General features: G+C 48.1%; 3 protein-coding genes and 2 pseudogenes across 3 annotated transcripts; 3 read left to right on the top strand and 2 right to left on the bottom strand.

The window, feature by feature from the left end:
- Positions 1-3,517: 3,517 nt before the first annotated feature.
- Positions 3,518-4,235, top strand: LOC146072757 (histone H1C pseudogene; annotated as a pseudogene).
- A 1,575-nt stretch (positions 4,236-5,810) lies between these two features.
- LOC146072758 (histone H4-like) lies at positions 5,811-6,132 on the bottom strand (annotated as a pseudogene).
- Positions 6,133-10,221: 4,089 nt separating this feature from the next.
- Positions 10,222-11,987, bottom strand: LOC146072759 (histone H2B 1.1-like). Its single transcript, XM_083179952.1, has 2 exons — positions 11,949-11,987; positions 10,222-11,021 (listed from the first exon to the last, which is right to left on the bottom strand). Exons 1-2 carry the CDS (start codon positions 11,985-11,987, stop codon positions 10,677-10,679), a joined length of 384 nt encoding a protein of 127 aa, XP_083036078.1. The 3' UTR covers positions 10,222-10,676.
- Positions 11,988-12,334: 347 nt separating this feature from the next.
- On the top strand, positions 12,335-12,727 carry LOC146073197 (histone H2A type 1). Its single transcript, XM_083180383.1, has one exon. The coding sequence runs from the start codon at positions 12,335-12,337 to the stop codon at positions 12,725-12,727; it is 393 nt and encodes a 130-aa protein (XP_083036509.1).
- A 3,979-nt stretch (positions 12,728-16,706) lies between these two features.
- Positions 16,707-17,374, top strand: LOC146073199 (histone H1.11R-like). Its single transcript, XM_083180384.1, has one exon. It carries the CDS (start codon positions 16,707-16,709, stop codon positions 17,340-17,342), a length of 636 nt encoding a protein of 211 aa, XP_083036510.1. The 3' UTR covers positions 17,343-17,374.
- The last annotated feature ends 8,655 nt before the right edge of the window (positions 17,375-26,029 follow it).

The following is a 26,029-nucleotide window of genomic DNA, read 5'->3' on the forward strand; positions in this document are numbered from 1 at the left end:
TTCTTTCGTGCTGAACGTGGCTTGAAACACAGTGATTGGATGAGCGCAGGAATCTCCGCCCCACTCACGTGCTTCGCGTCACACAGACACGGGACATCGAGGAGCCATGTCGGAGGGTCTGGCGCCACCGCATATGGGGGAGGCCAGTACAGCACCTTTGTTTTCCAATTCAGCACTGATAACAACAGATAAAGAAATCGCTGAGAGACAATACAACAAGGAGAAAAAAGTGACGCGCGCCTCCGCCATGTCATCTGCAGAGGTGGAACTGATGGTCAAAATGCTGGATAGAAGGGACTACGATTGTTCGAGAAAAACATACCCCGAGACAAATTATAGAAAAGAAATTATTATGCAGCGTGTATGCAAGGAGATAAAGGAGAAGTTTGGGAAAAGAAGGTCCAAATACCAGCTACAAAAACGGTGGTCGGACCTGAAGCACAAGGAGCAGGCCAAGCTCAAGAAAATTCGTGGAATTATTAAAAGAAGTGAGTCCAATGCCCTAGGTGGCTTTATTAATATACTGTCTTGATCCATTACATTTTGTGTGTTTTGCTGACATGTTGCTTGTTTTTACTCAGAGGAAATCCAATCCAGGAGAAGACATGACGAAGGCAGGACAGGGCCTCCAACCTGAAAATAAAGAAGGAGAGTACAACAGGTAAGGTTTTGTACCAGCACACCAACAGAACAACACATGTTTTATACACACAACAAGGGGTAGTAATATGTCACTTTACCTTGTCACTATAGATGATATCCAGGCTGCGCAGCCGATGGAAGGGACCACAGAGGGCCACCAAGTGATTGCGATCACCAGCAGTGTAGATGGTGAGTGTATACTGCAAATCATCTTTATGGGATAGTGACGTATCATTTGTGGAAAGGTAAACATTTCTTTATCTGTACTTATTATAGATATCATCGAGATTTCAGATGTCAGTGCAGAGGGGGAGAAGAACACACCATCACCTGACACGTCCAGCGACGAAAGCACAATGCAAGAAAACATGACACAAGTCCATAAATGTCTACAAGAACTAAGCGGGAAAGTCCATACCGTAGCCCAAAAAATTACGAAAATCCAAAAAGGCGTAGCAGTAGTACACTCTTTATATGAAAAAATTTATAACGGTTTGCATTATAAAGTCAAAAAATAGTTTGTGTACTTTATTTTACTTTTTTCTCCTTCTTGTTTATTTGGTGGCCAGCAGCATGCACCTTAAAATGGTGCATGTCATGGCAAGCAGTCCCACGGCAGCAATGCATCACATGTGAGCAGGCCGGGATGTTCCCATGTGATGCGTTGCTGCCGTGGGACCGCTTTCCACTACATACACCACCATGTTCAAATGTGTTTTTATGTTTTTTGGGTGGATGGGCTTTCCTGCTACACCTTCACACGTGGCACTTATGTCATGGCAAGCAGTCCCACGGCAGCAATGCATCACATGTGAGCAGGCCGGGATGTTCCCATGTGATGCGTTGCTGCCGTGGGACCGCTTTCCACTACATACACCACCATGTTCAAATGTGTTTTTATGTTTTTTGGGTGGGTGGGCTTTCCTGCTACACCTTCACACGTGGCACTTATGTCATGGCAAGCAGTCCCACGGCAGCAATGCATCACATGTGAGCAGGCCGGGATGTTCCCATGTGATGCGTTGCTGCCGTGGGACCGCTTTCCACTACATACACCACCATCTTCAAATGTGTTTTTATGTTTTTTGGGTGGGTGGGCTTTCCTGCTACACCTTCACACGTGGCACTTATGTCATGGCAAGCAGTCCCACGGCAGCAATGCATCACATGTGAGCAGGCCGGGATGTTCCCATGTGATGCGTTGCTGCCGTGGGACCGCTTTCCACTACATACACCACCATGTTCAAATGTGTTTTTATGTTTTTTGGGTGGGTGGGCGTTCCTGCTACACCTTCACGCAAGCACCTGTATGTGATACTCTGTTCAGGTCCGACCACCCAAATAAACAAAGTGTTCACAGTATTTTTTGTCAGTATTTCTTAATAAATGTTAAGTGTTTATGCAGAACAATGAACATCACATATCTATCTATCTATCTATCTATCTATCTATCTATCTTCTATAACTATATCTGTCAGGAATGCACACACAACGATTATTTATTTCAAAAGGAATGCACACACAACGAATATTCTTTAACAGCATGGCGCGGAAAGTACGGGGGAGAAGACTTCCTGTTGTTTACATGCTGCGCTGATGGAGGGATGACGCAGCTAGTCAACACCCACATGGGCGTGCTGCTTTTGGGAGGAATGATCGCAGGAACGGGCTGCATATCGATCAAACGTGCGTACACATGTCACTTTTCTTTCGATATGGAGCCGTCCTGTCGGAAGAATATTAAGCAGCAAAGAACCTGCGACCGACCGACCGTGGACGGCCAAGAGCGTTTTTGGCCGTTTATCGATCGCAACGAAGGGATCGGGACAGCGTACACATATATACAATCGAACGGCCGTTCGTCCGCAGATCGGAAGAACGGCCCGACGATTGTACATATGTGTACCCAGCTTTATGGAGTGTGGATGTCGGCTAACCTCACTGCTAGATGAACAATGAATGCTGTATGTAACAAATGTCTGGCACCCTGGTCATGTCAACGTATTGGACAACTCCTCATATTGGAGTTCTTCCACATAAGTTTTTAGTCCACAGGTCTGGGACCAAAGCATGATCTGAGCTTCCGACAAAAGGAACATCATTCCTCTTGGCTAGAGGTTTTTTTTTTGTTTTTCCTAGCAGAAACAAAGACATCGTACTAGCTGTATTGGTTATTATAACATCATTTGTGGAGAGTGCCAACCGGACTACCCACAATCAAAACAAAAATCCCAGCAGCTGAGTCTAGTAGGCATTCTGACCTTGTCATAGTAGCTTCATTTCTTTAGACAAGAGTGCCAGTACCTTGCTGCCACCTGCCTGTGTTATCCTACTGTGTGTACAGGAGCTCACACACCATCTAAATGTGTTTTAATATGTGCCCTGTCCTGCACCGAGTCTTCCGCAGACCACCTTTGTCATCACCAGGACCAGGAGTAGGCAAAAAATTCCCGAATGGACATATTCGACTCACAGAAGAAGAGAGATGTGTTCCATGCTAGGCTCATCTAGCCTGGTGCGGGAGAGCTGCCACTGGCTAATCCTGGCCTCCTTGTTACCGACTAAACTAGCAGTGGCCATACGGTGTTAGGGGGGATCTTGGAGTACGAGGGTGGCTGAGAGAGCCGGTCCTCTGTCCATCTTATGCTATAGAAAACACTCTTTTTCTGCGCTAGCGAAACACAGGGTGAGAGCAGATCGTCACAAACTCATAACACAGGGAAGGGTTCACACGCCTGCTTGTTCCGCCAATGGGAGCACAGAACGCTCAACTGTAAGGAAGCCAATCACAGCACATCAGGCAGGTTATATAAGAGACATCAGCAGATGGGGGCATTGCGATTTAACTACTATACCGCATTTGTTTTCTGCTGTTCCGATTCCGTAAGATGGCAGAGACTGCACCCGCCGCCGCCGCTGTCCCTCCTTCAGAGGGCGCAGCCAAAAAGAAGAGGCAGCCAAAGAAGGCTGCTGGAGGAGCAAAGAAAAGCGCCAAGCCATCTGGACCCAGCGTCTCCGAGCTGATTGTGAAAACCGTGGCCGCCTCCAAAGAGCGCAGTGGGGTTTCTCTTGCTGCCCTGAAGAAGGCTCTGGCTGCCGGAGGCTACGATGTGGAGAAGAACAACAGCCGCGTGAAGCTGGGCGTGAAAAGTTTGGTCTCCAAAGGAACGCTCACCCAGGTGAAAGGCACCGGCGCTTCCGGCTCCTTCAAGCTCAATAAGAAGCAGGCGGAGAGCAAGAAGGTCAACCAGACGTCTCTGAAGCCCAAGAAACCTGCTGCAAAGAAAGTAGCCAAATCCCCGAAAAAGCCCAAGAAAGCTCCGAGTGCAGCCAAGAGCCCGAAGAAGGTGAAGAAACCCACAAAAGCGACTGTTGCCAAAAGCCCAAAGAAGCCTAAAGCGGTGAAGCCGAAGAAGGCGGCCGCCAAGAGTCCTGCCAAGAAGGCGGCGAAACCCAAAGCCGCCAAGAGTCCGGCCAAGAAGGCAGCGAAACCCAAAGCCGCAAAAAGCCCGGCCAAGAAGGCAGCCAAGCCCAAGAAAGCTGCGGCAAAGAAGTAATGGCTGAGCAGACGCATCCTCGCTCCCTCCCTTGTTCTCCCCCCAAAAGGCTCTTTTCAGAGCCACCCACCCTCTCTCGACAGAGCTGTAAGCGCGCGGTGTGGCCTGATGGCTGCGCCCTTCAGTAGGTAATCAACAGTCAGCGATGCCAGCCTGTTCCAGTGTGCCCATTCAATTCAGTCACTACACAGTTCTACAGATATGCTGGAAAGTGGGATTAATAAAAGTTACGTACCAGCTCTCTTTATTAAGTTTCATAGCGCAGCAAGTTTTTGTGCGCTTTTCAAGTGAACACAGTGATACCAAAAAAAAAATAGTATCTACAGACAAAGGTCGGAGGGGAACTTATGCTTTGTGCCGCACGCTGATACCTAGAAGTTGATATGCACCTTTCAACGATTGGCTGAAAGTGGAGCCATTACATTTTTCAAAAATCCCGCTGATTAGTCCTGCCCACTTTCCAGGGGCTGAAATCACTGTAAACCGTGGCACCATACATCCCAGCCGGTTCTGCCCTAAATCTTCTGTAAGGGCAAGCTCAATCTGTGGCAGAGCTGTCAGGGAAGGTGTGCGATTCACCACTATAGAACTCTCTAGCTCAGCATCGTGTTTTATTATCCCCAGCTGGAATAACTGCAGCAAACCGTGTGGTGCAAGGCTATATACGGTAAATAGTTCAGTAAATCGCAGAGAAGGCGGACTGGATCATTCTTCAATCTGCTTTCCTCGTGCCCCTTTTAAAACACAATTCTCTGTAAAAGTTATATGCTGCTGTGCATTGGTCGCTAAGTGTAACCTTTTCAGCGGATTGCGAAACTACACGTTCACCGACACTAGACTAGAACCACTGCATCTGCCACCCACCTCACTGTCAGCATCCACTAGCATATCCCTCTAGCGTGAGGGGACGAATCAACCCGGCACATAGCCACGTTACATAGGCCCTTATTCAGAATCGTGCGGTACGGCCCGCGTGCGGCCGTACCGCCGATGTTTTTTGTCTGCACATGCGCAGAGGTCATTCTGCGCATGTGCAGCCCCCTTCGCCGCAGACGGATTTCGTCCGCCGCAAAGGGGGCGTATAGGGGCGTGAGGGGCTTCAGCCCCTCATTTCCCTATGTGTACGCCCCGCGTTTCATGGGCGTTCCCATGCAAACGCGGGGCGTGTGCATGGTAATGAGGGCATGACGCCCTCATTACCATGACATGGGGGCGGAAAGCTGACGTCGCCGGATGTCAGCTTTCAGCCCCCTTACAAGCTCCCACACGGACGATTGTCCGTGTGGTCTGAGCTTGCGGGAGCTGCCGCGGCGTGCGGGCCTGCCTTCGATGGTCGTCGACCATCGAAGGCAGGGGGCAGCTCCCACCATGGTGGAGGCGTAGCCTCCACAATTTTTGTGCGGATCGCCAGCCGTCCGTGTATGGACGGCCGTGGCGATCCGTCCGGTGGGCGGCCCTTGGTTTGTGCGGTCGGAGCCCCGTGTGCGGCTCTGACCGCACCAACCAGAATAAGGGCCATAGAGAGGTTGTAACAGCGCTCTCGTAGAAAAGATGGGTGGCCCTGAAAAGGGGCTTTGTGTGTGCGTGACTGCACGAGATGCGCCTGAGAATTTAACCCCCGAACCCATAGAGAGTGCGGCCCTGGCGTTTCAGAGCATAGACCACGTCCATGGCGGTCACGGTCTTCCTCTTGGCGTGCTCGGTGTAGGTGACGGCATCACGAATCACATTCTCCAGAAACACCTTCAGCACTCCACGAGTCTCCTCGTAGATGAGTCCAGAGATACGCTTAACACCCCCTCGCCTAGCTAGACGACGGATGGCGGGCTTGGTGATGCCCTGGAATGGATGTTGTCACGAAGAACCTTCCTGTGGCGCTTAGCGCCTCCTTTGCCAAGCCCCTTTCCGCCTTTGCCTCTTCCAGACATTCTCAAAAATCTTGCGATCAGTAGGAAAAAGCAAAAGCTCTGTCAGCCGGCTTTTATCAACTGGTAGAGCGGACCTGATGGGTGACTTGCACTTAAAGGCGGAGTCGTGGCTCGCCTTGCCTTTCCTTCATAAGCACACCCCTTTTTTTTATTGTTTTCATATCGTTTATTACTAGAGTATCTTATTTTATGTTTAGATTTATATTAATTGCTCCTTTGGTATTGTTTTCTGCGTTAATAACTAGTGTATCGATTGAGCTTGATTAGAGAACTAAACCACTCCGCTACGTTGTGGTGAATATTTGTATTGATGCAACGTAATGACCCAACGACAATAGTTGAATTTTTATTTTTTTTATTTTATTTGATTATACATGGAATATATATATATATATATATACTAGCTGACCCGCCCGGCGTTGCCCGGGAAAACCTTGGGGTTTTTTTATTTCCAAAATTGCTGAAAAATGTAATCTTACAGTATGCTGTGACAAAGACCTAAGATTGTAATTTGTTGTAGATTTCACCATAATGTTAGAATGTGTTTGCATTGATACTCAATGACGGCAATGAAATTAGGTGTGGTGTTGTTGGTTGAAGCACAACGATCCTGAGTTGATAACTTATATGTGTTGATGAATTCTAAATCCACTCCTGAGATTTAGCACCTATGACATAGCCTCCAACATCTGAGGGTCAGAAATCGGTACAAAATCAGAAAGAGATGTGGCCACACCTCCATTTCTATACTTTCAATGGTACAGTTTCTAGGATGTGTAAATACAGGTGCTGAGTGCGTGGAGACCGGGGTGGGCGTTACTTACCGCGCCATAATTAATAAAAAATTCAAGGCTCCCTGCCACTCCCGCTCCCCTCACCAATCCAGCCTGCAGCAATCTCTGAGGTCTGGAGATCTGTAAAGCACATGCACCGGTCATCTCTACCAGTGGGGCAGCCCCTGAGTGTGGGAGCATGTCCGCAGGCCTGGCCACATGACGTCATAACGCGACGCAGGCTACCCGCACAACACTGCAATGCACCACTGGGAATGGGTGCAATGGGCCAAATTCTTCCCTACACCCGCCGGGCCAATCCACCGATCCAGCCATCGCAATCATCAATGGGTGCATTGATAAGGTTTGGAGTGTAAGAAGTTGAAGAATAAGACTGAGATAAAGATTTTCCATGTTAAAGTGTACAATTTACTCAATAAATCATGAAAAGATATAAGTGTACATAGAAGTACAATCAAGAAATGAAAGTAGGATTAAAAAATAAGTTCTGATTCAAACTCATAATTGTTTGGATGGGGGTGGGTTGTGAAACAAATCTATAGGTGGAGAGGGATATGGATATTGTGGGCATAATTGGTGTTTGTTACACCTACAGGGGCTACTCATTTGATGGGATTTTCACTACAGTGTCATGGTCACAGTGTCACCATAAGGGGATTCCCAATTCGGGTCCAGGTGGTCTTTTAGGAACCCTTTACAATCCCGTAGGTCTCTTCTCCTTGAGCCTACGGTCTCCCTTATTAATAGTCAATCACTGAGGGAGACCATAGGCTTTAGGAGAAGAGACCAACGGGATTGTAAAGGGGTCCCTAAAAGACCACCTGAACCCCAATTGGAAATCCCCCTACGGTGACACTGTAGTGAAAATTTCTCATCAACTGGGGACCCCCTGTAGGTGTACCAAACACCAATTATGCCCACAATATCCATACCCCCCTCCACTTATAGATTTGTTTGGCAACCCACCCCATCCAAACAATTATCAGTTTGAATTAGAATTTATTTTTTAAACCTACTTTTATTTCTTGGTTGTACTTCTATGTACATATATTTTTTTCACGATTTATTGAGTAAATTGTACACTTTAACGTGGCAAATCTTCATCTCAGTATTATTCTTCAAATTCTTACACTCATAACATTCAAACGAATACATGCAGCGCTCATGCCCATCGACCAAACATTATCTATGAACCAAAAGAGTCTGGGACACCCTCAAGGCAGAGCAGTGCCTAACATACAACTGACAGGGTGAGTGCAGTGTACCCACTTTGTATTGATCAAGGGGTGCATTGGCCAGGACAAAGATTTCTCAGTGCAACTGGCTGGGGAGCGCAGTGACAGGCTGGAGGACTGGAGAGACGGATATGCGGAAAAAAGAAAAAACGGTACATTAGGTACAGTTTTTATTTGCTGGTACAGACTGTTAAATAAACGTCAATTTTTTATGTGTTCTGTGTGTTGTACTGTTTTTGTGTGTGTGATGTAGTGTATGTGGTTGTGTGTGTTGCATGTATCTGTCCAATGCGTAAGTGTGTGAGGTGTGCTATGTATATACAGTATGTGTATGTTGTGTCTTTGTGTATATGTGCAATGTTTAAGTGTGTGTTTTGTGTATGTTGTACTGTTTTTTTGGGTGTGTATGGTGAATGTGGGTGTGTGTTGTGTTGTTAGAGGTATGTTATGTGTGTGTGTGTGCTGTGTGTATCTGCCCTATGTGTAAGTGCGTAAGGTGTGCTACGTATAAATGTGTGTGCCGTGTGTATCTGCAATGTTTAAGTGTGTGTGATCTGTGTATTGTACTATTTTTGGCTGTTTGTTGTAGTGAATGTGGGTGTGTGTTGTGTTGTTAGAGGTATGTTATGTGTGCGTGTGCTGTGTTTATCTGCCCTATGTGTAAGTGCGTAAGGTGTGCTACGTATAAATGTGTGTGTGTAGTGTGCCGTGTGTATCTGTGCAATGTTTAAGTGTGTGTGATCTGTGTATTGTACTGTTTTTGGCTGTGTGTTGTAGTGAATGTGGGTGTGTGTTGTACTGTGAGTGGTGTGTTATGTGTGTGTGTTGTGTGTATCTGCCGAATGTGTAAGTTTGTGAGGTGCGCTACGTATACATCTGTGTGTAGTGTAGTGTGCTGTGCCTATCCTGGCAATGTTTGTGTGTGTTTCTGTATCTGCACAATGTTTAAGTGTGTGTGTTTGTTGTACTGTTTTTGGGTGTGTGTTGTAGTGTATATGGGTTTGTGTTGTACTGCATGTGGTGTGTTATGTGTGTGTTATGTGTGTGTTTTGTTGTGTGTATCTGTCCAATGTGTAAGTGTGTGAAGCTCGCTACGTATATATGTGTGTGTTGTGTACTATGTGTGTGTATGTGGTGTACTGTGTGTGTGTGCACGTGTACAATGTGTACATTTGTGTGTGATGTGTGGTCTATGTATATCCCCATTTATTCCTAATTGTTTAAAGTCTCCACCATAGTGTTAGAATGTGTCATTCATACTCAATGACAGCAATGAAATCAGGTGTGGAGTTGTTCCTTCGCAACGGTTTCCCAGATCGTCGATCCTTTTCCCAGATCATCAATTAAGGCAAATTAAAACTTGGTGTTTTTTAAATTTCTAAGTGAAATTTCCCAAAAACGGCTTCGAGGTGCACACCACCGGGTACAGAGGTATTTTGTTGCAGAATTTGGTGGCTCTGAGTGCCACGGTGTGTCCACAATGCAACGGACACGCACACACACACGCACGCACACACACACGCACGCACACAGACTCTTCAACTTATTATATAGATATATATATATATATATATATATATATATATATATATATATATATATATATATATATTGTATTTTTTTTTTTTTTTTATATAAAAGTGGGGGATTTGGTGATGACAAATGAGCCACACATTGAGAGTCGCCCAGATTTTGGCGGGAAAAAAAAAATTTGCAATAAACACCAACATACATTCCCGACTGGTACACCGCTTCTGACAACAATTACAACTACTGTAACGTTTCCCTGGCTCCCGGGCTCGGTGTGTATTTCAACTCTGCGCTCTGAACCCTTTTCTCCTTTTAATCAAGTTTAATACATTCAACGGCGCTGATAATGACCTTAGCCGATTATCGATTCGGAACACTGTTGATCACTGTGTAGGCGTTAGGAACCAAGTGTGCCTAAGCAGGAATTATGTGATTACCCTTAAGTAAATGCAACGAAATGGAACCGGGTGTCATAGAAGTGACTCAGTGCAATAGAGCCTGTTACATACTGCACTTTTCGTTTTGAAAGACAGCGATCCTTTACCAACTGTGTTCCTCGGATATTCTAATATGAGGTTTAAAGTCACCAAATGTTACAATTTAATAATGCTTTGCAACATTTCGATCCAAAATAATTCTTTACATATTCGGCAACTACACACGGGGAACATTGCCGCTCTATGGGTCGCAGGTTTTCTTTTTTTTTACAGCAACCAGAGACATCTGCAATGTATGGAATGTAATGACCCTGTCCTACAATTGTACCTAGATCCTAGCATGTGGTAAATAAAGGCTTTTTTTGTGAACCAGTGGGGTTAACAATAAGCTAGAGGGTACGTCCCAAGTCAGTTATGGACATCGGCCTGCATTTTCGCACTCATGCCGAGAGCTTGGACGCGGCACAAACCATCATAGTTACAGCTCGATTAGAGAGGAGGTGGGTGGCTCTTAGAAGAGCCTTTGTGTTGGTGCGGGTGGAAGAAGGGGAAATTACTTGGCGCTGGTGTACTTGGTGACGGCTTTGGTGCCCTCGGACACTGCGTGCTTGGCCAGTTCTCCAGGCAGCAACAGGCGTACGGCGGTCTGGATCTCCCTGGAGGTGATGGTGGATCGCTTGTTGTAGTGGGCCAGGCGGGAAGCTTCCCCAGCAATGCGCTCAAAGATATCATTAACGAAGGAGTTCATGATGCCCATAGCCTTGGATGAGATGCCGGTGTCAGGGTGTACCTGCTTCAGGACTTTGTACACGTAAATGGCGTAACTCTCCTTCCTGGTCTTTCTACGCTTCTTCCCATCCTTCTTCTGGGTCTTGGTCACGGCTTTCTTAGAGCCTTTCTTGTAGAGATGGCTAGTGAATCGTTGTCTCGACTCAGTGTCTCGAAACATTCAGCTGACTGCATGATTCGAGATACTCACTGTTGGCTGAGTCGGGACAGCAGCAGCAGCACACTGAATCTATGTTGGTAATTATATTATTAACAATCATTGCATAAGCAGATGCCTGCCTCTGCCAGATGAACTGCACAATCATTATTAAAGCTGGTTCGGTTACTAAGCAGCAGCAAGGGACTGAGCCTCTGCAGCTCCCTAATGTGTTGTGAGCCTTGCACTGTCTCTCTGTGCCTGCTGCAATTCCAAATGAGTTGTGATCCCAGCCACTGTCTTATTTCCTGTCTGCCAGCACACTGAGCCTCTGCAACTCACTAAGAGTTGTGATCCAAGCCACTGTCTTACTTCCTGTCTGCCAGCACACTGAGCCTCTGCAACTCACTAAGAGTTGTGAGCCAAGCCACTGTCTTACTTCCTGTCTGCCAGCACACTGAGCCTCTGCAACTCACTAAGAGTTGTGAGCCAAGCCACTGTCTTATTTCCTGTCTTCCCTGCACACTGAGCCTCTGCAACTCACTAAGAGTTGTGAGCCAAGCCACTGTCTTACTTCCTGTGTTCCCTGCACACTGAGTGACTGAGCCTCTGCAACTCCCTGAGTGTGCTGTGAGCCGTGCACTGTCTCCCTGTGCCTGCAATTCCACACTACTCATGAGCCCAGCCACTGACTAACTTCCTGTCTGCCTGCACACAGCACACACTGAGGGACAGAGACTCTGCAAGTCCCTGAGTGTGCTGTGAGCCCTGAACTGTCTCCCTGTGCCTGTAATTCCATATGAGTCGTGACTCGTGAGCCGAGTCACTGTCTCAACACACTTTACTGAGCTGAGCCGTGCGGCTCAACTCATTCCAATGAATCGTACTGCCCATCTCTACTTTCTTGGGCGCCGGCGCAGACTTGGCTGGATCAGGCATTGTAACGGCAACTCGGTTCTGCACAAAGCTGATAATGTGTCCCGCATAGCGCCAGATAGGCTCTATTTGTAGGCAATATATGCAAACGAGGCCTCGTCATCGCTCGCAACACTATTGGCTGGAAGCATCGTGTGACTGTAGGCAGCATCGAAACCCCTCCTGCCATTTACTGATTGGTGTGCGAATAAACTCGATCTGCATTGGTTAGTTTGAAACCAGACCAATCACAGAGCAAGCGCTGGACCTTTTTGAGTGTATATATAAGAGGAGGGCACTATTTCCTGCTCGTACATTCGGCGTGCACGTTTCTTTTCGTTAAGTAAATCTTTTGTATTTGTCAACCGAACATGTCCGGCAGAGGCAAACAAGGCGGCAAGACCCGGGCTAAGGCCAAGACTCGCTCATCTCGTGCCGGTCTCCAGTTCCCAGTTGGTCGCGTTCACCGTCTGCTGAGGAAGGGAAACTATGCGGAGCGTGTGGGTGCCGGTGCCCCGGTCTATCTGGCCGCGGTGCTGGAATACCTGACGGCTGAGATTTTGGAGCTTGCCGGTAACGCTGCCCGCGACAACAAGAAGACCCGCATCATCCCCCGCCACCTGCAGCTGGCTGTGCGCAACGACGAAGAGCTCAACAAGCTCCTGGGTGGGGTGACCATCGCCCAGGGAGGTGTTCTGCCCAATATCCAGGCCGTGCTGCTGCCCAAGAAGACCGAGAGCCATAAACCAGCTAAGAGCAAGTAACGTGTCTGCCAGATATTTTACCCCACAACACAAATGCTCTTTTCAGAGCCACCCACCCCGACCTTAAAGAGCTGACTCATGTGTAATAGGTAGACCGATTTAGCAGGGCAGGAGTCAAACTGCACCGGTAATCACTGTGCTATTGACACTGGAAAGTACATGGGGAAAACATGTTGATCTGCGAGGTTGCTCCATGTAATATGCCTCTCGTACCTAGTAGTAGACTTGTTACTAGAGATGGGCAGTACGATTCATTGGAATGAGTTGAGCCGCACGGCTCAGCTCAGTAAAGTGTGTTGAGTCAGTGACTCGGCTCTCGAGTCACGACTCATATGGAATTACAGGCACAGGGAGACAGTGCAGGGCTCACAGCACACTCAGGGACTTGCAGAGTCTCTGTCCCTCAGTGTGTGCTGTGTGCAGGCAGACAGGATGTTAGTCAGTGGCTGGGCCCATGAGTAGTGTGGAATTGCAGGCACAGGGAGACAGTGCAGGGCTCACAGCACACTCAGGGAGTTGCAGAGGCTCAGTCACTCAGTGTGCAGGGAAGACAGGAAGTTAGTCAGTGGCTTGGCTCTAGAGATGGGCAGTACGATTCATTGGAATGAGTTGAGCCGCACGGCTCAGCTCAGTAAAGTGTGTTGAGTCAGTGACTCGGCTCTCGAGTCACGACTCATATGGAATTACAGGCACAGGGAGACAGTGCAGGGCTCACAGCACACTCAGGGACTTGCAGAGTCTCTGTCCCTCAGTGTGTGCTGTGTGCAGGCAGACAGGAAGTTAGTCAGTGGCTGGCAGGGGCTGGCTGGCAACTTTTAGCCTAGGGGGCAAGTCCAGAGCACTGGCCCATAATCAGCCAAGTCACCGTTGGAAGGAATGCTTTTGCGCGCCGTAGGCGCGCCGAAAAATTAGGGGCGTGGCCTATCATAAGGGGCGTTGCCTGTACCATGATTGTATTGTGTACCTGCAGATTGCACATTTTAGCGAACCTTGTAATACCCATTACACATAAAGCCACATGCCGTAATGCCAATTACACATTATGCTGAACACCATGATGCCAGTTACACATTACGCCCAACACTGCGATGCTAATTACTCAATACACCGCACACTGTGATGCTAATTACACATTATGCTGCACACCTTGATGCCCATTACACCCCATACTGTGATGGCAATTACCCAATGCTCCCCACACCGTAATGTCCATTACGCCCCATACCATGATGCCCATTACACCGCACAATGTGATGTCCACAGTGCCAGATATGCCCCCACAGTGCAAGATATTCTGCCACAGTACCAAATACACATATGCCCCCACAGTGCCAGACACAAATGCCGCCACAGTGCCAGATATTCTGCCACAGTGCCAAATACGCATATTCCTCCACAGTGCCAGATATGCCCCCAGAGTGCCAGAGACACATATGCCCCCACAGTGCCAGAGACACATATGCCCCCACAGTGCCAGAGACACATATTCCCCCACAGTGCCAAAGACACATATGCCCCCACAGTGCCAGATATGCCCCCACAGTGCCAGAGACACATATGCCCCCACAGTGCCAGAGACACATATGCCCCCTCAGTGCCAGAGACACATATTCCCCCACAGTGCCAAAGACACATATGCCCCCACAGTGCCAGATATGCCCCCACAGTGCCAGAGACACATATGCCTCCACAGTGCCAGAGACACATATGCCCCCACAGTGCCAAATACACATATGCCCCCACAGTGCCAGACACATATGCCCCCACAGTGCCAGATACACATATGTCCCCACAGTGCCAGATACACATATGCCCCCACAGTGCCAGATACACATATGCCCCCACAGTGCCAGATATGCCCCCACAGTGCCAAATACACATATGCCCCACAGTGCCAGATACACATATGCCCCCACAGTGCCAAATACACATATGCCCCACTGTGCCAGATACACATATGCCCCCACAGTGCCAAATACATATATGCCCCCACAGTGCCAGATATGCCCCCCACAGTGCCAGATACACATATGCCCCCACACAGTGCCAGATATGCCCCCACACAGTGCCAGATATGCCCCCACACAGTGCCAGATATGCCCCCACACAGTGCCAGATATGCCCCCACAGTGACAGAAACACATATGCTCGGGTGAGGGAGGGTGGGGGGAAGAGCGCTTACCCACTCAGTAGCTGCGGGCCGTGCTGCGGCTGGATCAGCTTCTCCAGCCCTCCTGCGCTGGCCGCGGCTTCCAGAACACGGCCGCGGCTACAGGAAAATGGCCGCCGGCCTCCTGCACTGAGAACATGTCCTCAGTGCAGGGGGCCGGCGGCCATTTTCCTGTAGCCGCGGCCGTGTTCTGTAAGCCGCGGCCAGTGCAGGAGGGCTGGAGAAACTGATCCAGCCGCAGCACGGCCCTCAGCCAGTGGGTGGGTAAGCGGCCCGGGAGGCATATGGCACTCTGCCCCCCGGCCCAGCCCGCCCCTGGTGGCTGGGCTCATGAGTTGTGTGGAATTGCAGGCACAGGGAGACAGTGCACGGCTCACAGCACACTCAGGGAGTTGCAGAGGCTCAGTCACTCAGTGTGCAGGGAACACAGGAAGTAAGACAGTGGCTTGGCTCACAACTCTTAGTGAGTTGCAGAGGCTCAGTGTGCTGGCAGACAGGAAATAAGACAGTGGCTTGGCTCACAACTCTTAGTGAGTTGCAGAGGCTCAGTGTGCTGGCAGACAGGAAATAAGACAGTGGCTTGGCTCACAACTCTTAGTGAGTTGCAGAGGCTCAGTGTGCTGGCAGACAGGAAATAAGACAGTGGCTTGGCTCACAACTCTTAAGCTGGGTACACATATATACAATCGTCGGGCCGTTCTTCCAATCTGGGGGCAAACGGCCGTTCGATTGTATAGGTGTGTACGCTGTCCCAATTGCTGCTGTGCGACCGATAAACGGCCAAAAACGCTCTTGGCCGTCCACGGTCGGTCGGTCGAAGGTTCTTTGCTGCTTAATATTTCATCCGACAGGACGGCTCCATATCGGAACAAAAGTGAAGTGTGTACGCACCTTCGATCGATATGCTTGACAGTTTGACAAAGCACGGTGGTATGCTGCATTATGAGAGACCCTGTAACCCTTTGCCTGCTGTTTTAACTAATGTGTGTATAATGCCTCACTGCCCAACACTTTAGACGCATCACTTTAAGACATTAATCAATGTTGAAGTTTTAATAGTGTGAAGCTGGTGCCCTGAAAAGAGCTTCCAGCCCACTCTATTAAAACTTCAACATTGATTAATGTCTTAAAGGGATGCGTCTAAAGTGTTGAGCCACTGCTCAACATATATACATTATATACACATTAGTTAAAACAGCAGGCAAAGGGTTACAGGGTCTCTCATATACTTCTTCTTGCGATTGTTTGGACGGGAGTACATTGGACGTCGCAAGTAAAATTGTACATATGTGTACGCGCAGAACGGTCGTATGTTTTGGACGGCCGAACGTGTATTCGGTCGATCGAACGGTCGCAAGAAAAAGGAAATTGTACATATGTGTACCCAGCTTTAGTGAGTTGCAGAGGCTCAGTGTGCTGGCAGACAGGAAGTAAGACAGTGGCTGGGATCACAACTCATTTGGAATTGCAGCAGGCACAGAGAGACAGTGCAAGGCTCACAACACATTAGGGAGCTGCAGAGGCTCAGTCCCTTGCTGCTCCTTAGTAACCGAACCAGCTTTAATAATGATTGTGCAGTTCATCTGGCAGAGGCAGGCAGCTGCTTATGCAATGATTGTTAATAATATAATTACCAACATAGATTCAGTGTGCTGCTGCTGCTGTCCCGACTCAGCCAACAGTGAGTATCTCGAATCATGCAGTCAGCTGAATGTTTCGAGACACTGAGTCGAGACAACGATTCACTAGCCATCTCTAGATTTAACTACTATACCGCATTTTTTTTTTCTGCTGTTCCGATTCCGTAAGATGGCAGAGACTGCATCCGCCGCCGCCGCTGTCCCTCCTTCAGAGGGCGCAGCCAAAAAGAAGAGGCAGCCAAAGAATGCTGCTGGAGGAGCAAAGAAAAGCGCCAAGCCATCTGGACCCAGCGTCTCCGAGCTGATTGTGAAAACCGTGGCCGCCTCTAAAGAGCGCAGTGGGGTTTCTCTTGCTGCCCTGAAGAAGGCTCTGGCTGCCGGAGGCTACGATGTGGAGAAGAACAACACCCGCGTGAAGCTGGGCGTGAAAAGTTTGGTCACCAAAGGAACTCTCACCCAGGTGAAAGGCACCGGCGCTTCCGGCTCCTTCAAGCTCAATAAGAAGCAGGCGGAGAGCAAGAAGGTCGCCCAGACGTCTCTGAAGCCCAAGAAACCTGCTGCAAAGAAAGTGGCCAAATCCCCGAAAAAGCCCAAGAAAGCTCCGAGTGCAGCCAAGAGCCAGAAGAAGGTAAAGAAACCCACAAAAGCGGTGAAGCCGAAGAAGGCGGCCGCCAAGAGTCCTGCCAAGAAGGCGGCGAAACCCAAAGCCGCCAAGAGTCCGGCCAAGAAGGCAGCGAAACCCAAAGCCGCAAAAAGCCCGGCCAAGAAGGCAGCCAAGCCCAAGAAAGCTGCGGCAAAGAAGTAATGGCTGAGCAGACGCATCCTCGCTCCCTTGTTCTCCCCCAAAACGCTCTTTTCAGAGCCACCCACCCTCTCTCGACAGAGCTGTAAGCGCGCGGTGTGGCCTGATGGCTGCGCCCTTCAGTAGGTAATCAACAGTCAGCGATGCCAGCCTGTTTCAGTGTGCCCATTCAATTCAGTCACTACACAGTTCTACAGATATGCTGGAAAGTGGGATTAATAAAAGTTACGTATCAGCTCTCTTTATTTATTAACAGTTTCATAGCGCAGCAAGTTTTTGTGCGCTTTTCAATTGAACACAGTGATACCAAAAAAATGGTATCTACAGACAAAGGTCGGAGGGGAACTTATGCTTTGTGCCGCACGCTGATACCTAGAAGTTGATATGCACCTTTCAACGATTGGCTGAAAGTGGAGCCATTACATTTTTCAAAAATCCCGCTGATTAGTCCTGCCCACTTTCCGGGGGCTGAAATCACTGTAAACCGTGGCACCATACATCCCAGCCGGTTCTGCCCTAAATCTTCTGTAAGGGCAAGCTCAATCTGTGGCAGAGCTGTCAGAGAACTAAGGTGTGTGATTCACCACTATAGAACTCTCTAGCTCAGCATCGTGTTTTATTATCCCCAGCTGGAATAACTGCAGCAAACCGTGTGGTGCAAGACTATATACGGTAAATAGCTCAGTAAATCGCAGAGAAGGCGGACTGGATCATTCTTCAATCTGCTTTCCTCGTGCCCCTTTTAAAACACAATTCTCTGTAAAAGTTATATGCTGCTGTGCATTGGTCGCTAGCAGCATTGTTCCACTGCATCTGCCACCCACCTCACTGTCAGCATCCACTAGCATATCCCTCTAGCGTGAGGGGACGAATCAACCTGGCACATGGCCACGTTACATAGCGAGGTTGTAACAGCGCTCTCGTAGAAAAGATGGGTGGCCCTGAAAAGGGCCTTTGTGTGTGCGTGACTGCAGGAGATGCGCCTGAGAACTTAACCCCCGAACCCATAGAGAGTGCGGCCCTGGCGTTTCAGAGCATAGACCACGTCCATAGCGGTCACGGTCTTCCTCTTGGCGTGTTCGGTGTAGGTGACGGCATCACAAATCACATTCTCCATAAACACCTTCAGCACCCCGCGAGTCTCCTCATAAATGAGTCCAGAGATGCGCTTCACACCCCCACATCGAGCTAGACGACGGATGGCGGATTTGGTGATGCCCTGGATGTTGTCACGAAGAACCTTCTTGTGGCGCTTAGCGCCTCCTTTTCCGAGCCCCTTTCCGCCTTTGTAGGGATGGCCATCGACCATCGATGATTAGAATTCAAATAGGTTTGCCATCGATGGGGGAGAACCAGATGGTTTCCCACCATCGATGTAAAGCTTAAACGAATAGTTTCGTTTTTGCTTTTTCCCTAAAGTGCCGGGACATAAATCATAGCTCCGCCCCGACACCTGCGAAGCCCCGCCCCTGTGTTTTGATATGCCCACAGGCCCATCAATCAAACACAATGGATGATCATTGATATGTAAAAATATTGATGGTCATCCATTGCATAGTTTAGCACTATCGATGGCCAGTTGCCGAATTGCCATCGGTGCAAACCATCGATGGCAATGGCGATGATGGCCATCCCTAAATGCATTACCCCCTGCTACAACTCTATTTATACACTTGGCTGCGCTGTCATTTGACGGAAATAACGCCGCCCTTCGTCCTGATTGGCCGTGGCATAGTTTATGTTTAAAAAACAAAAACAAGACAAAAAAAACTGCCAAGATTTCCGGTGTTTGCATTTCAAAAAGACGAGAGCTGGGTGAGTGGGAGAGATGATGTGATCACGATGCAAAATATATAATCCCCCAGAAGATGTTAATTTACAGCGTTGGGACATGTGCCTGTAGATTGGTAGTATCAGTTCCGCTGTGAGATCTCAGGCCACACGAACGGTCACAGCGCAACACATGTAGCTCCTTGTACCCAGTATAGATGTGGGAAACACGCGGTTAGGAAAGATGAGAAGAGGCTGCAGCACAAAACGCCATCACGCTGTCTATTGGTAATAACCAAAGCTCAGAAATTAAGCAGACATATAATTTCAGAAATAAAAAAAAAAAAAAATTCAGCCAGCACTGAAATTAGCTTCTGTGGCTATACTGAAGAACCAGTTCAGAAATGGTCTCAAGCAGTAGGCGTTGGTGGTATAGTGGTGAGCATAGCTGCCTTCCAAGCAGTTGACCCGGGTTCGATTCCCGGCCAACGCATCTTTATTATTACAAACCACAATTTTCTTAGTATGATATATTTAATCAGAAATGTCCGTTCTACTATGAAGATCATGTGTCGGATGTAATTCTGTCTGAGTCCAGCATCCATCTGGTATGCTGTCTGAACTAGTAAGGGCAAGTTTTTTGCAAGGCATGTTGGGCTTTGTAAATGACTGCCCTTTACAATAATCTTCCGAGTTTACCCTGCATCCAGCTCGGCCGCTGCACTCGCACTGCATTACATTTGGCCCCATATTTATATGTAATTATTATAATATAAATAATCTATTTTATGTAAATGATAATTGTTAAATCTAATATCATATGGGTTGATTTGGGTGTGAAACAGCTCATAGACCATTTCTAGGTCGATAGTCAGTAGGTCGACACCAAAAGTTTGACACTGTCGAATGGTTGACATGCTCATGGTCAACAGTGAAAAAGGGTCAATTTTAAATAGTTCAACACATGAAAAGGTCAACATGTATTTTTCAATTTTTTTGAGTGTCAATGTCGATAACTGATCATGTGGGTCCCCAAATAGTGTTCTGCATACCCTAGCATGGCTCGGTACTTGTTTCCTAGCACGGCCACAAATCTTGGCCATCGGGGGTCATTTTAGTGGCCTGCGACGCGACCGACGCAATGCCCCCGATTTTTCCATTGAAATGCATTGAAAACAGTGAAAAATCGCGTCGGTCGGGTCGTATGCGGCCAAAAATGCTTAAATGGTCCACCCGCGATGGGCCCGATTTTTCCATAGGGAACAATGTTAAATGCCTCAATTTACCCGCGATGACCCCGATTTCCCATAGGAAACAATGTTAAATGGGTCAATTTACACAAATCATCATAGGAAACAATGGTAAATGGTCCAGAAACCCCCCAAAAAAACCCATAACATTGACATGTCCCCCCAAAAGTAGTTCACGCCACCCCGCCATCAACGTGAACCCGAAGCGTGGCGAGCGCAGCGTGCCCGCGAGGGGCGGCGGTACATGTACTCCGACCTTTTCATACCCCTACTATCCACTAGGGCGTGGAGTTGAGAATAGAATAGTGTGGCGAGCGCAGCGAGCCACCGAGCCCGAAGCGTGGAGAGCGCAGCGAGCCCCGCGAGGGGACGCGGATACCTTCACAGGTAAATGCATCCCTTTGCGGGCTTCACAGGTATCCGCGTCCCATCGCGGGGCTCGCTGCGCTCGCCACGCTTCGGGCTCGGTGGCTCGCTGCGCTCGCCACACTATTCTATTCTCAACTCCACGCCCTAGTGGATAGTAGGGGTATGAAAAGGTCGGAGGACACGTACCGCCGCCCCTCGCGGGCTCGCTGCGCTCTCCACGCTTCAGGTTCACGTTGATCGTGTGGTGGCGTAAACTACTTTTGGGGGGACATTTCAATGTTCAGGGGTGTTTTTGGGCCATTTACCATCGTTCCCTATGATAATTTGGTTAAATTCATCCATTTCACATTGTTTCCTATGGGAAATCGTGGTCATCGCGGGTAAATTGAGGCATTTAACATTGTTCTCTATGGGGAAATCGCGGGCATCGCGTCTGGCCCATCGCACCCGATTTTTTAGTGCACAAGATGCCCGCGATGGCCCCGATTTTACCCCGATGACCGCGATTATGATCGTTGTGGCCGTGCTAGGAAACAAGTACCCATGGCTCTCTTAGCTCACTGTGCTTTAGGACGGTTTCCTTGATCAGCTACGGCTCCACGCACTACACTTTACCACCCACCAGTGGTGTAGCTAGGTGCCACGGCACCCGGAGTAGGGCATGTTTCGAGCCCATCCCCCCCCCCCCAATTTGTAGTAGGCGAGGCACACGGTCCAGCAGCCACCAATTGATTGGCTGCTGGACCGCAAGCGCCTATTGGCTAGCGGTCCAGCGGGAGACGTGAAATGAAAATAATAGCAGCATGTCTCCCGGACAGAGCAGGGAGCCGGGAGCAGGCAGGGGAGCGGGCGAGCGGGCGGTGCAGACACGGCTCCGGTGCCCTAGTAGTAGTAGTAGTACGTTTATTTATAAGGCGCCACAAAGTGTCCGCAGCGCTGTACATAGCAAACAAAAAAAAACAAATTACAAGGTAACGTACAGGGTGTGTAGAAAGATACAGTATAAATAGGGGTATAGCTGGTAGAACTAAAATCAGCATCAGTTCAGAAGTAGGTGTCAAAATAGTCAAGGAGACCGAAGATGAAGTAGAGGAAGGGAAGAACAGGACAGGAGCACAGGTGAGGTAATGAGGTAGGGTGAGTACGTGAGGAAGGAGGGCCCTGCTCATAAGAGTTAACATACTAAAAATAGGTGGGTGGACGAACGAAATACAATAGGATAAGTAGGAACGGAGGGGAACGGAGGCAGGATAGGAGGATCAAAAGAGGTTAGGAGGAGGGATAGGCTAGTCGAAAAAAGTGGGTTTTGAGGGAGCGCTTGAAGGAGGTAAGGGAATCAGATAGCCTGATGGGTGGCGGGAGGTTGTTCCAGTGCAGGGGGACAGCGCGAGAGAAATCTTGGACACGGGAGTGGGAGGAGGTGATTAGGTGAGAGGTCAGTCGGCGGTCAACGATGGAGCGAAGAGGACGGGAGGGAGTGTGGATAGAGATCAGTGAAGAGAGGTAGGGAGCTGTGGAGGAGGAGAGAGCCTTGTAGGTGGTGGTGAGGAGTTTAAAGAGAACTAGGAAAGGAATGGGGAGCCAGTGAAGAGATAAACAGAGGGGGGAGGCGGAGGTAGAGCGGCGGGAGAGGAAGATGAGCCTAGCAGCAGCGTTAAGAATGGATTGGAGAGGTGCGAGGCGGGTGAGAGGTAGCCCAGAGAGAAGGATGTTGCAGTAGTCAAGGCGGGAGATGACAAGAGAGTGAATGAGAATTTTGGTCGCGTCAGTGGAGAGGAATGGTCTGATGCGTGAGATGTTGCGTAGGTGAAAGCGGCAAGACTGTGAGAGAGCACGAATGTGGGGGGTGAAAGAGAGGGAGGAGTCAATGATGACACCGAGGCAGCGCGTTTGGTCGGTGGACGTGATCTCGGTTTCACCAATGCTGATGGAGATAGTGGGAGAAGAGGGGATGTTCGGGGGATGGAAGATTAGAAGTTCAGTTTTAGCCATGTTTAGTTTCAGGAAGCGTTGGGTCATCCAGGCTGAGATGGCCGTGAGGCATTCGGAGACTTTGGACAGAAGTGATGGGGATAAGTCGGGGGAGGAGAGATAGATTAGGGTATTAGGGTAGATAGATAGGTTAGTGCCCTGTTATCTTCGGGCGCCCGGACCTTGTGCTCCACCCTCGCAACGCCCCTGCCACCCACATGAACTCTACTGAGAATGGTAAAGCACAAGTGCGTATTTACCATAGGTGCAAGGAGTGCAGCTGCTATGGGGCCCAGAGCTTAAGGGGGCCCATATTTACTGCCTAAGTAATATGTTTTACATACATTTATCACCTATTTGCTAAATAGGAGGCCTTTACAAATGTTTGCTATTGGGCCTACGAATATCTAGCTACGCCGCTGGTAAAGCATGAAAAATTCCCCCCAAAAATGGAAAAATCATGAAAAACTAATGTCAACCTTTTTCATTGGTCACCCATTGCCACATTGCCCACTTGCTCCTGTTGAAGCTGGCACCCTAACTAAGCCAAAGAAAAGCGTTGAGAACACTTTGACCACTGGGTTACTTGTGAGATACTTGGAGATATAATACAAGAGGCTAAGCCACATGGGGAATACCTTGGAACTTAATCCTATACCAATTTCATTATTTTTGTCTCCACCAGAGGAATCCTTTGTGCAAACAACCTGGGACTACTGGTTTGTTCCTAAGAAGCATTAAAAAGGTTGGACCAAGCAGAGGACTTTAAAATGGTAAAAACTACAATTGCTTTTACCTTGGCTTTATCTGAGGAGAAACGTCTCGTGCCAACCAATTAGGACTACAGCTCTGTTCCTAAAAAGCACCATAGAGGCGGCCCAAACCACTCATCTGCAGGAACTGGTAATATCAAAATTGCATACAAATATCTGAAAAAGTACATTTGTCCTCTACCTACCAATAGCTAGCGGTCATTTTATTCTTATATATATATTTTTATAAAAGTATATGTTTCAATAAGTTTATTTATTAATACAACAATTTAAATAAGAGAACTGTTTTTTGTTCAGAACAAGCTGGTATATTTTATCTTTCTTTCTGATTTAAAGATGATTGACTATCCTCTTACCAAGCGCTATTATTTGCACACCTCACTTCTTTACTTTTTAATTATTCAAACCAAACCTGTAATATGACAGTTCCGAGCTGATTGGCTTGTGTGTAATCGCCAACCACTTTATCACTTCACCAAGCTTAATAAAACTGTGCAATGTGAGATGAGCTGTGGGAGAAAGTTAGCACATGCAATGACTCCTGGTATACATGTGATGCTACATAACAGTTATTGGCCTCATGTTTCCTTCTATTCGTGACAGTTTGTTGTTCTGCTTTATTAAAATAAACAAACTTTGGGGCATATTTAATTGTGTGGTCATGTTTTAAAGAACCCAGTGGCTCTGGATTTTACCTGATGTCACATTGTCTTATTCTGGTCTGTGCGGCCGGAGCCGAATATGCGGCCAGGACCGTGCATCCTAAATCCCGCCTTCCGTACGGATCGCTCACTCCGTCCGAATGCGGTAAGCCGCTGACCGCACGGAGCACGAGTGGATTTCTCATGGATACACCTCCTCCATCTCTTGGAACCTCCCCCATCATTTGATGGTCGCATACCATCGAATGCAGGACCGAGTGGTCAGGCAGCTCCCGCGAGCTCAGACCACTCTGGCATTTCTCCGTGCAAAAGCAGGGATCTGGGCGGGCAGCTGACATCCGGCAATGTCATATGTCCGCCCCCTACACGTGCGTCACGGCCGCATTACCATACGTACGCCCAGCATTTTCATGGGAACGCCCATGAAACGCGGGGCATATGCATATGTTAATGAGGTCAAACAGCTCTTCATGCCCCTCTCCTCCCCCTGTTCGTAGTGTAGACAATTCATGCGGAATTTGGATGTATGTCCCTTTCGCACATGCGCAGATATGCCTCTGCACATGCGCAAACACAAAACATCGGCGGCCCGAACACACTCGGATATATCCGCACTAACCAGAATAAGGGCCATTGTTTTCCTTTTCAATTGAAGGTAAAAAAAAAAAACACTGCATATTTTTCTCATAGGCCCAGTAAGCCTGTTTTTCTGTAAAACAGTTATTTCTAGAAAATATCATTGTGACTTGCTCTAGAACAATTTCAGCCCCCAAAAATGACTAATTAAGCAATTGGAAGTTTTGAATTTACTCTTCTGCGGTAGCGGTGTGTGAGTACTTGTAAGAAGAGTCCTAACTAGATTAGATTCTGCATATCTGACTTGTTGCATGTGCATAGTGATGCCGCAAACCATTGGGCATGCTGGGAGGATCCATGACCATAACCCTGCTTATAACCCAGGTCAAATTGCCAAGTTGCCCAACAAGGGTTATAAATTTTGGTGCTTTCACACCGCACCTCGACCAGGGTTGGTACATCATTAACCTGGCAATAACCCAGGTTGAGGATGTAGTGTGAAAGGGGTATACAGTTCTTTTTTTTGCCAAGGAGGCATCACTGAGTTTACCAGTTTTAGTGCTTGCCTAATAAGCATTCCTGGGATCAAGTTTGCCAAGGAGGCATGTTTATTTGTTCCGGTATTCTCGGACCCAGAACATTCCAGAGACTCGCCGGCATCGCTGCAACACAGAATAATTCTGGATCCAGTTCTCAGAGTCGTAGGAAAGTCAGGGGCAAATGCAAGATTCTTGTGAGGGGGTTTCCATCCATTCATACATACACACACACACAAACACACACACTGAAATCACATCACAGCATACTGCCTATCTGTCAATGGCGAACTGTGGGGTGAGGAAGGTGAGGCACAGCCTTTCCTTTCATACTAGCATATATGCCGGTGGGTACTTATGTAATATCTGGGCTCCCGTTTTTCTTATGAGACCGCGTGCACTCGCCATGCTTCGGGCACGGTGGCTCGCTGCGCTCGCCACACTATATAAAATCAACTCCATGCGTAGTTGGATAGTAGGGGTATGAAAAAATGGGGTGCATTTAACATGGGAGCCCAGATAATAAATAAGTACCTGCCGGTGTTTTTAATTTATAAATTATGTCAAAAATACAAAGAATACTTAAAAAAAACCTCTTATTTTTATAATTCTATTCATTTTTGTAGTCAAAACTCTGGAGTAAAAAGTCTATGGCAGGTGAGGCAGTGCCTCACCTGGCTACCTTTTCTGCACATCTCTTATCAAAACTCTGCGAATCTCCAGCAGTATATACTGCTGCACTTGTTTATAATGCTGGCATCAGTGGTGTAGCTAGGTGCCACG

Source organism: Crinia signifera, chromosome 4, assembly GCF_055691185.1.
Source record: "Crinia signifera chromosome 4, ASM5569118v1, whole genome shotgun sequence".
In the NCBI taxonomy this organism is placed as follows: Eukaryota; Metazoa; Chordata; class Amphibia; order Anura; family Myobatrachidae; genus Crinia; species Crinia signifera.

Coding starts and splice junctions, on each gene's coding strand:
- LOC146073199 (XM_083180384.1), top strand. CDS start 16,707: ATGGCAGAGACTGCATCCGCCGCCGCCGCTGTCCCTCCTTCAGAGGGC.
- LOC146072759 (XM_083179952.1), bottom strand. CDS start 11,987: ATGCCTGATCCAGCCAAGTCTGCGCCGGCGCCCAAGAAA. Junction 11,022..11,948: donor CTGCGCCGGCGCCCAAGAAA/GTAGAGATGGGC, acceptor CATCTCTACAAG/AAAGGCTCTAAGAAAGCCGT.
- LOC146073197 (XM_083180383.1), top strand. CDS start 12,335: ATGTCCGGCAGAGGCAAACAAGGCGGCAAGACCCGGGCTAAGGCCAAG.